Source organism: Strix uralensis, chromosome 12 (assembly GCF_047716275.1).
Source record: "Strix uralensis isolate ZFMK-TIS-50842 chromosome 12, bStrUra1, whole genome shotgun sequence".
Lineage (NCBI taxonomy): Eukaryota > Metazoa > Chordata > Aves > Strigiformes > Strigidae > Strix > Strix uralensis.
Window position 1 is genome coordinate 24,075,786 of NC_133983.1, and position 10,531 is coordinate 24,086,316.

A 10,531-nucleotide genomic window follows, 5' to 3' on the forward strand; every position below is an offset into this window, starting at 1 on the left:
GCCCTCATCCTTCCCCTGCAGCTGCTCACCTCAGGCTGCGACACCCTGTGCGGCCGAGGGTGAGAGCCCAGCGCAGAGGAGGGAAGGAGAGGCTCAGCCTCATGCTGTCTCCCTCCAGCTGGGCATGACCAGTGGGCTCTGCCTCACACTGGCAGTTACTGGCCCAGTTTGCGGCTCCCATCAAGCCTCTGCGCTCCAGAACGGGTCTCTGCAAGCACGAGGTGCTCTCAATTACCCTGGGGTTCTCCTGAGTACCCCAGGGTGCTCCTGCCTACCCCAAGGAAAAGGTTTCACCAGCGGAAGGGGAGGGAAAGGCCCAGCCCCAGCCAGGTGCCGAGGGCCACTCGGCCCAGCAGCTGCTGCTGAAGGACAGAGCGGACGCAGGTGTTTCCAGCCAGGCTTCTCCCCAGCCCCAGCTCTGCAGGAATGCAGCCAAGAGAAACTGCTTTTAGAAAATACCCCCAGACCTCCCCTGCCTGTCGACTTCAAGCAAAACCCACTCCAGAAGCATCTGCCTCATGTCTACACTGCTGGCGGCAACACCTCACAGCTCCCGGGCAGCACTGTCCCACCCCAACGGCTGCCGACGCTGCGGAGACTGACGGGAGCCCCACGTTCCCGGGGCAGGGAGCAGGCAGTGCCCCAAACTGCCGCCATTTCCACCCACAAGGGACAAGTTCACAATTATTACAAGTCTAGAAATCCAACAAGAAGTTAACTTTATTTTACAGAAGACCGCTCAGACACGGACTCCAGCTTTAGTAGCTGAATGGGGGGAAGACGCAGCACCCCTGGAGCTCAGACGCTTGCAGGGATCACACACAGGAGGACATTGCCAGGAAGGAGAAGTGCCAGTAAGACATGACCAAAATCAGTAAGCACTAGAACTTTTTAATATGGGAACCACCAACATTTACTGAAAGAAAAAAAATAATGTTTTTAAAGCCTCAAAGCTGGGACAGAGAAATTCCCACTTGCAGAACAGCCATTTACAAAGCAGAAAGAAATGTCAAAAATAATAAATCTAAGCAGATCACCTTGCCTAAATCTTTTCTCCCCAGAAGCTCTGGGACCATGTTCTGCCTCTTTCCCACAGGGGACTGAGTGCAAACAGATCAAACAAGCAACTCGTGAAATCAGTTTAGACAGTTAAAACACATAAGAAAAAGCCACTGACAGGGTTACCCTGCCATTTGACAGCACCCGAGCAGAGAAGACTGTCAGTTCAGCAGCCTGTCAGGTTGGGATTCATTCCACAAAGGCTGCAGCTGTCAGGTGGGAAAGAAAGTCCCAATCCAGGCCATTTCTGAGCGCGTGCAATCAGGCTGCGCAGCTCCCGCCTGCTGCAGACGTAAACCTGGCAGCTGCAACTGGAGACACGAGGCTCCTCGGCTCCCATCGGACACGGTGCCCATCTGCTGCTGCAGCCTCGGCCACCACACGCCAGAGGGGCTCCAACACGTGGCAGGGACCAGCACAGCAGCCTCCCTGCTACTATTGCTCCTGTCAGTCTTTCAAAAGGAAAAAAAAAGAAAATAAAAGGCTTTTCAACTGAAGGTCCTGTGGCTCCCAGCTTTAGAGGATTCCCAGCTTTTTCATGGTCCGCCAGCGATCCTTGATCATCACAGCCGTACGGTTCTGGAAGGGGTATTTCTGGCAAATGGCCTTCCATCTCCCTTCTCCAAACTTCTTCACGCCTTCTTTGATCCACTGGCTCTCTTGTATCGTCCATTTCTACAAAAGAGCATGCCCGGAGCGTTCAATGAGTGCGGTTTCAGCGAGGAGCTGCCTTCGGCAGAGCGCCGCGCTGCAACTCCTTCCTAGCATGTTAGAGCCTCCCTTCACCATCTGTGCCGGCAGCACGGGGGAAAGGCCGCGCTGGCCTGCCTGCAGCGCACACAGCGCCCGATCGTCACTTTGCCACAGATGTGCCCTCCTAACTGTGACAAATAAGAGAAGTGCTGAGCTCCAGCACAGCTCAGGAGTTGTTCTGCTTCCCAGAGCACAACACTGATCACGTAAGAGAGGAATTACCTTTTGGTGCAACAACAAGCACCAGAGAGGCAGAGTACTCCCTGTCTGACAGCATACAAATAGAGCATTAAAAAAAAAAAAAGTTATCTGAGTTTAGGTCTGCAGGTTCCCTGAATTTCTGTACTAGAGCCAAAACGTGAAATAACCGAAACTGGGAACCCAGCGCTCCACAGAATCATCTGGGTTAGAAAAGCCCTTGAAGCTCCTCCAGTCCAACCATGAACCTCACCCTGACCGTTCCCAACTCCACCACATCCCTCAGCACTGGGTCAACCCGACTCTTCAACCCCTCCAGGGATGGGGACTCCCCCCCTGCCCTGGGCAGCCCATTCCAACGCCCAACAACCCCTTCTGCAAAGAAATCCTTCCTAAGAGCCAGTCTGACCCTGCCCTGGCGCAGCTTGAGGCCATTCCCTCTTGTCCTGGCGCTGGTTCCTTGGCTCAAGAGACTCATCCCCCCTCTCTGCACCCTCCTTCCAGGGAGTTGTAGAGGGCCATGAGGTCTCCCCTCAGCCTCTTCTCCAGACTAAACCCCCCCAGTTCCCTCAGCCGCTCCCCATCAGACCTGTGCTCCAGACCCTGCACCAGCTCCGTTGCCCTTCTCTGGACACGCTCGAGTCATTCAATGGCCTTTTTGGAGTGAGGGGCCCGAAACTGAACCCACTCATCAAGGGGCAGCCTCACCAGTGCCGAGCACAGGGGTAAGATCCCTTCCCTGTCCCTGCTCCATGTCGTACAGCACGCGAGCCAGCAGCTGTCCTCCTCCAAGCAAGGGAGGGAGTTCCTAGTAGCACCAAACTCAGACCTTTTCCCAGGTGACAGCTGCCGTACGTGCATCCCTCACCCCAACAAGATGCTGAACCTCTGCGGCGCGTGGGGAACTCCGCAAACCTGGCTCCAAGCCACACGCACCGAGGAAAAGGGACTTCACACACATACCCAGTGCCTAGCGCGTGGGAGGCGCACAGGCTTCAGCCAACTACCAAACTGGGCTTTTTTAACAGAGAAACTCCAGCCACTCTGTGAACACAGAGACCTGCACAACTCGGGTCGAGGCAGGATGCTGCAAGCACCGGCTGCAGGAAGCAGCATGCTCCAGCCTGCAGTGCTTCATTTAACGCACGGCAGCAGCTCGCCCTGCTGCAGCCAACTGCAGGCTGCTGAGGAAGTGTCTGAGCCGCCATCCTCACCAACCTCCTTCAAACCCTCCGGCGCTTTGCTTTCTATATGGACACATCCCGATTTCAGGCTCCACATTACCTGTTTCTTGGAACCGAAGATTGTCGTGTTGTGGCTGTTTGTCTCAAATGATGCTGAAAAACAAGGCCAGAAGGTTACATTTCACTGTAAGTCAGGAGGTACTCACCTCCTCGAGAGCCTTGCCTTGAACTGCTGAACTACGCGGTCAGTCTACAATGAGAGCATCCCGTGACCAACAATAAAACCAAATTCCTTTATCCCTCCCTTTTCTGCAGCTATAGCAAACACAGCCTTTCTGTTTCAAGCCTCAACTGCTTTCTGTGAAAGCCTTCCCATAAGATCCGTTTTGTTTTAAACGAGCCAATACGTCAAGAACGGGGGCATCCATCCAGGATGTGGCTACGCTGTATGCTGAGGCTGGAATCAGACATCCACTGTCCACACCTTTCCACCAGCTAAGCTGTGTATCTAGCTGCAAAGGGGGCTGGACTGGAAAACTAGTCTGGCTCAAAAGGTAAAACTTAACCTTTATTTCAGAGCACCAAAGTGGGAATGGGGGAAAGAGCTGTGTTTCCAATATTTACGTCCTGTGAGCTAAGCATGCTTAGCCTGAAACTCAAACAGGAGTTTTTGGAGGGCGTTTCAGGTCAGAGGTACAAAGAACAAGTACCTCAGAGCTGGACAGGTACCTATTTTCTTGGGCTTTTAGGATTTCTGGTTTCAAAATTCAGGCACACAGAAGGTAGCAAGACACCCATGAATGAGCCCCAAAGCCAGGATTACCATCCATTAACCCCTGCAAGGGGGGGGTGTCTGTTCTTACCCGAGAAGAGGTCATCCTCCTCACTCCACCTGTCTTTTTCTTCTTCACCATACGAGCTGTTCCATCTTCGTTTGAAGGACCTGAAAGCAGGCAAGCATTTACTTTGGCTACTGGCTAGGGAGAATGTTTTAGGGGGAGGAGGTGCAGGGACACCTGGAGCACAGCAGGCAAGCTTGCAACGATGTATGTGCCCATAAAGCAACATATAAACACGCCACCGCCTGCTCCACTCCCCTCCGAGGGGGATGAATCCTTAGGAGCCCCTATCTAAAGGCGTGGCATGCAATATATACTCAAATACAAGCAGAGTATTTTGTAGCCAGCATTTGCAAAACCAAGTGACTGAGTATTAAGTACACAATTAAGCACTTGGAGCAAACAGACACACAGAGCTGGACTTTCCAGGCCTTCGTGTATGGCACAGACTTGCCAGCAGCTCAGGGGAGAAGCCTTTAGCCCTCCTAAGAAGCGTTTATCTCTGTTTCACTACTAGCAGCACTGAGGTCATCCAAGCACCAGAGGCCTCTCCATGAAATCAAGCACCTCAATGCTGTCACCTGCTTCCAATCCTCAAGCACAAACCTGTGAGATGAAATTAAGTCTCTTAAAAAAAAAAACCAAAAAACAAAAACGAACAACTTTGAAAGGTTCACCCCTGGCTGTCGCATCCAATATAACTGAAGCCATTTATGATGACAGGAAAGCAACTGTCCTCTACTCTTACTTGAAGTTGCCTCTTTCCTGCACAAGAAGATTTGAGAACCAGCTACCAGCAGAGATGCACAGGATTAGATTTCCAGAGATGTCATTGGCACCACGGCTACCACAAGCCCTGACACGTTAAGGCTTCAAGCCACGACACCTGCACGAGCAGCACAGACGATATATCGCTTTCCAGGTGAACTGGACACCAACCTGCACAGCGGCAGGGCTGAAACTCAAGAACTGCTCAAGGCAGCGGCAGCAGCCCCGCTCCAGGCTCCTTCCTGGGCACTAGCTCTCGCTTTCGGCACCCGGCCCGAGAAGGTGTCCCACGCCAGTCACTGTGTCTGGCCCCTCCCCCGGGCAGTCAGGCACAGCACTCTGCTCTGGAAGAGTTCACATCATCCCATCCCCACAACGATCCCCAGCATCCTCAAAATAAATTCCAGACCTATTCTAGGGACAGTAATGTCAGCTGCAACATACTGCCAGAAAAAAAAAAAAAAAAAAAAACAGAAGAGATCAAGTGTCACCACTCAAGTCTTTAAAAAAGTAGGAAATGTATTAACTAAAACTCCCAGAGGACTCTAGGAAGTGGACAACAGCGGGGGTATAAATCCCTTCTCAGCATCATCTCTGACAACTAGTTTAACCCTGAGCAAGACACCAGGAAGGTGTCCGGGATCTTGCTGCTGTCTATTGATGCCCACTGCGCTGCAGCATGTCCCTACTTGCAGCCACTTTCCTGTGCTTCAGGGAAAGATGATCCAGCTCCAGAGCAGCCAAGCTACACAGAGCACCGAGACCTTTACTGCCCACCCTTCAAAACCAAACCTGTGTGTTCCTGACATTCTTAGGCCAGGAACTAAAGGGAAATGGTGTTCTAACTGTCTTTTCAAACATATCAAGCTCTCCTCAATCCTCCCAGTTTTACTTCTGGGATCCAAAGCATCATTATTGCTGGCTTACTACACAACTTCACTAAGCAAAAGAAGAGCAACTCAGACATTTAAGCAGGAAGCTTTGTTACACCCTTGTTACAGTCTACAGGAGACACTCACGAGACTCTTAAGAGTCTCATATCAGTGTTGATTTTAGACTTCTGCCAGTAAGCCTCCTTTGCCATTTTCTGTGGGAAATCCTTATAAAAAGGAAAAAAAACCTAACGTACCCCTACCTCTTACTGCAGTCATTTCAGCTGCAAGGTGATAACTCATACTGAAGAAACAGTCAGAAAGCTACAGCTAGGAGTTTCTTAACCAACACAGGTTTCTGTTAAAAAGAGCTTAAGCGAGGTCAGTGTTGTATTTCTCAAGAGGTGGAAAGAGTTTAATTTGTTCCACGAGACCTCCAACCCACTGCCAGCAGCAGCAGGGTCATTTTCTCCCTTCCGTTAACCAAACAGTAAAGTGTGAGGACAACAGAGTGTTGCACATACACTAGCAGACACGGATGGTTAATATACTCATCCTGAATTAAAGATAAAGGTTTCTGTTGTTCATGCTACCGCTGTCAGCTGCAAGTCAAAAGACTGGGTGCAGATTAGAATATACCACAAGAGATGGGCTTCATACTTGGCACTCTTAGTAGACACAGGCTGGTCATGCAATTTCTGAACAGGTCTGGAAGCAGAAGATACAACTGGCTCCTGGGAAGAGTCTGGGCTCTCACTTGACTCGTAGTACTCGCTGTCTTGCTCCATGACCAGACTGCTTATGGTCAACAAGCGTTTGCCCTTATGGGATATTTCAGGAGGGACTGAGATCTCAGAAGCTTGATTCTCCTCTTCTTTCCGTCTCTTCGTTCTGTGGGATACAGAAGGAGACAGTTGCTTGGGGAAAGAAAAGTCTGTTTCGTCCAGTTTGGTGAAGAGCGCATCAGAATCCTGGGAGTCCGACAGGATCTTGAAAGCTTCTCTCAGAACAGAAATCCCATATGTGGTTGCAGTTCCAGAGGGCTGCCTAGAAAATAAACAGAACCGAGCAGCTTGTAAAGAAATCACCAAGGTGGCTCCACTTCACTGAAATCAGGCTTTTCCCTTACAGTGTGACCCTCAACAGTTGACCCTAGGGTGTAAATAAAATCTGTTGAGGAAGCAGGCCTCGAGAGAGCATGCCCACGCGCCCCCGATGCCCTGCTGTCCTCGCCTAAGGCCTGAACCGTACGGACACCAAATGCTGCTCCACGACAGCAGCCTCTGCCCTCCCTTCCCAGTTTACAAAAGTACTACCTACTTCTAGTAGTATCTTTGGGAAAAAAACAAACCACCTTAACAATTTTGCTGTGTTCAGACAAGTCTTACACTGACAGCCTTTGGGGCTGGCTCGGGCAGACCTGCTTGGGTTGGCACTCGGGGAAGTTAAGAGTGGCCTGGACTGAGCAAACCACCCCTCAGAAGAGACCTGCTGCCACATTTCATGCATCATGCAGGGCCAGACTCCTCTGCCCACCTTTCTGAGTCCCTGGAGGACACCCCTGGAAGTTCTGGAGTTGTTGCCGCTGGTTCTTCAGGCATTTCCATAGGCTCTGAAGCATCTTTCGAGATATGAACCGCTGCTATCATACGTTCAGGAGTTGCTGCTTGGTCAGTAGCTCCTTCCATATGCTCGGGAGCTGCTGCTGGGTTGTCTGCCCTTTCTGCAGGGTTGGGAGCTCCCTCCAGCTCTTTTGCTGTTTCTGCAGGCTCCGGAGCTCCTGCTGGGCCTTCGGCCCTCCCCAAGGGCTCCAGAGCTCCTGCCTGGTCCTTTGGCCCATTTGCAGACTCGGGAGTCACCGATGAGCGTTTTGGTTCTTTGGCACATCCTGAATTCAAAGTCTTTTTCATTATCTTGGACAGAGGAAAAAAAAAACATGTAACCATTATAAAGATGATTCCTTGTGCTGCCATCTGATTTTATCCCCTCCCCAAAGGTGTTTTAAGCTGCTACTTGCAGTTCAATCGGCACCACGTACAGAGTCTATCAATTAGAACTTGTTACACAGGTTGAAAAATGTGTTTACCTGTATAAACCTTTTAGGAACAGACTCAACTATTTTGGATTCAACCCACTGTTAATTAGGTGTCTAACTCATTACTGGCACAGAAGGCATGTAGAAGCCAAATTACTGTATTTCATTGTCTTGTGGCAAAGTAAGTGCCAGTTCTCCCCAAATCTGCAGCTTATGGCACTTTCCTGCTGCCCCTCGCCGGGGCAGAAGGCAGTGCAGGATGGGAAGCCAGGTGAGCAGGGCGGACACGTACCGTCAGCAGCAGCGGCTCCGAATTGTCCACATAGGTCTCCAGGAACTGAAACATGCTCTGCTGGAAGTTCTTGTAAGAGAAGTTTTTGACTATGGGATGAGTGAAATTCTTCTCCCGGATGAGAGTCAGCAACTCATTCCTCTTTTTCTAAAAAGGTAAGAATGCTCTGAGTAGGTACAAAGCTGTAAGTGGCAACCGCGGGAGCCAGGATCTGGGGAAGGATCAGGCCTTTCCTATCTGACATTCCGCGGGCACAACTAATTTAAACTGACACAAGGTTGGGAAAAGGCCAGAGGAACAGGAGAGCCATCTTGTTTCAGCAGTTCTGACTTTTTGCTTCCAGTGCCCAAGACACTGCACTGCCTACAGAAATAGGAACAGGGACTCTTTCTGCTTTCAGAACCAGCCCCTTCTTCCAAACTTGTGCTCTACACGTGAGCTTGAGTTTGCCTCTAGACAGAGGATGAATGCTGATGCCTGGAGGACCCACAAAGATATTTGAGGGAACATGAGTAACAGAGGGAGCTCCAAAGTGACGATCTAAATGCTTTAGAAACACATAACACTGAGGGCCCATCATTCAAGGACGACTCTTTCCATTTCATCCCCCTTACCCTTTCTTCTCGGTCAGGTTTCCCCAAGAGGCATGCTTCTCGGGGAAACCTTTCAGGCCTGCGATACAGGTCACAAGTGCCCCACCCCAGTACCCCATAAGACATATCAGACCACCCCCAAATATCCCTGCAAGACATCCCACAGTCCTCAAGCAGCCATCTTTCACTCTGGCACAGACTCACCTGGTTTCTGGGCTCCTTCCCCATATGCCTCTTGACAATTTTGAAGGCTTTATCAAACTCTCTGTTTTTGATGCAGACAACAACAGCCTACGGAAGAAAAATAACAGTTTCTCTGCTGACACTAAACTGACCATGCCCTCTAGATCAGCTTTGGAAAAGCTGTTACCATCATCAAACATGGCACACAGGTAACAGCTTAGTACCACCTTCCATAGAAAAAACAACTTCTACTTTAACTGATGAAGAAGCACATACACTGAAGATACGCATTTGCAGCCAAGTCAGTACTAAGGACGGTATTCTACACACGAGGCAATTCCCACTGCCATTTGTACAAGACCTTTTTAAGACAAAAGACAAGCAAAGCATTTATTGAAAAAGGTCTTACAGCTTCCTTCACCATTTTCTGAATAGTTTCCATCGTCTTCTCAGCCACAGAGAATTCTCTCTGAACGAGGTCCAGGACACCGATTGCTGATTCAAGAGGGGTGAGCTCTGACTCTTTATCGAAGGTGCAATCTGCAAGAATTCACAGCCGCCGATTTGCGAGGCATTCACAGCAATGCCTTACGGACAGTTAGTTACTCACTTGCTCATTCTGACTGCAAATTCTACAGCTACTGAGGAGAAAGACGAGACATTGCCAAATGTCTAAACTGCAAGATCCCCCTCAGGCAGGGAAAGGTGCAGAACCACTTGACTACAAATAACTGATGTGGGGGAGCATTTCAGAAGCTGCGAGGCTGAGCTGAAGTAACAAGGCTAGTCTGTTTGGTAGCAGGACAGCCCTGGAGCTTGGGTTCAAGCACACTGCTCATGGCTACAGCAGCATGATAGAGACACGAACAGCCACGCTCCCCGGCCCCTCACCCTCAGGGGAAAGCTCCTACAGCTTAACAGCTTCAGCCCAGAGCCCTGGTCTGTGCACAAACACAGATCCTGGGAGCTGCAGAGGCACTGCCACAGAACAGGGCACACTCCAGCTGGGGCAGTGGTCTGTGAGCCAGCACTGGAGTTTCCCCAGCGCCTTGCTGGGAGGGTTGGGGACCCACCGAGGTTCTCGCCTTCCTCAATCCGTGACAGGAGTTGCATTATGCGCAGCATCTGGGACACCGTGCAGTCCTGCTCCAGGGGCCGCACAAGGAGCGCTGTGGGACGAGGTGTGTGGGGGGGTTACACCGGTACAGCACGGCCCAGCCCGCGGCCCAGCCTCTCCCCGGCCCCGGCTGCCCTCACCCCCAGCCCGCGCCTACCCCTTCCCAACCGCCGCCCTCCCCGCGGGTCCCCCAGGGGCTGCCCCCGCTCCCCGCCTCAGCCCGGGCCCGGCCCACCCTGCATGACGTCACGGAGCTGGCGGAAGTCGCGGTTCCGCCCGGAGCGGTAGGCCTCCACGGCCTGGTGGAAATAGAACTGCAGGACCCAGACGTTCACCGTCTCCTCGGCCAGGCCGCCCCGCCCCGCCATCTTCTCCCGCCGAGACGCCGGCCTCCGCCTCCCCTTCATCCCGCCAGGAACTGACACGCGGCCCCGGCGGAAGTGACGATCGCGCCGCGCCATCGGTCCGCCCCTCCCCGGCCGCCGGAGCCGTGTCACGCCGCGAGCGCCTCCGCATCCCAGCGTGCACCGCGGCGGCGGCAGCTGTGGGGCGGGCGGACGGGGCGCTGCAGGGCCTGTCCCGGCAGGCAGGGGCACTGCAGGCCACGTCCCTCAGGGCTGGGGACTCTCCTGCTGCCC

At 52.1% G+C, this 10,531-nt stretch overlaps 1 protein-coding gene across 3 annotated transcripts; it reads right to left on the bottom strand.

Annotated features, from left to right (window-relative positions):
* Positions 1-702: 702 nt before the first annotated feature.
* On the bottom strand, positions 703-10,320 carry TERF2 (telomeric repeat binding factor 2). Of its 3 annotated transcripts, none has more exons than XM_074881623.1 (10): positions 10,129-10,320; positions 9,850-9,945; positions 9,198-9,316; positions 8,798-8,884; positions 8,001-8,147; positions 7,210-7,586; positions 6,334-6,720; positions 4,058-4,137; positions 3,295-3,347; positions 703-1,734 (listed from the first exon to the last, which is right to left on the bottom strand). In XM_074881623.1, exons 1-10 carry the CDS (start codon positions 10,298-10,300, stop codon positions 1,576-1,578), a joined length of 1,677 nt encoding a protein of 558 aa, XP_074737724.1. In that variant the 5' UTR covers positions 10,301-10,320; the 3' UTR covers positions 703-1,575. The 3 variants fall into 3 exon arrangements, with proteins under 3 accessions (XP_074737724.1, XP_074737725.1, XP_074737723.1); XM_074881624.1 differs by having other exon boundaries at positions 6,334-6,564; positions 9,186-9,316; XM_074881622.1 differs by having other exon boundaries at positions 9,186-9,316.
* Between the last annotated feature and the right edge of the window lie 211 nt (positions 10,321-10,531).

Coding starts and splice junctions, on each gene's coding strand:
- TERF2 (XM_074881622.1), bottom strand. CDS start 10,300: ATGAAGGGGAGGCGGAGGCCGGCGTCTCGGCGGGAGAAGATGGCGGGG. Junction 9,946..10,128: donor GCTCCGTGACGTCATGCAGG/GTGGGCCGGGCC, acceptor CTCGTCCCACAG/CGCTCCTTGTGCGGCCCCTG. Junction 8,885..9,185: donor AGAAAATGGTGAAGGAAGCT/GTAAGACCTTTT, acceptor TTTCTTCCGTAG/GCTGTTGTTGTCTGCATCAA.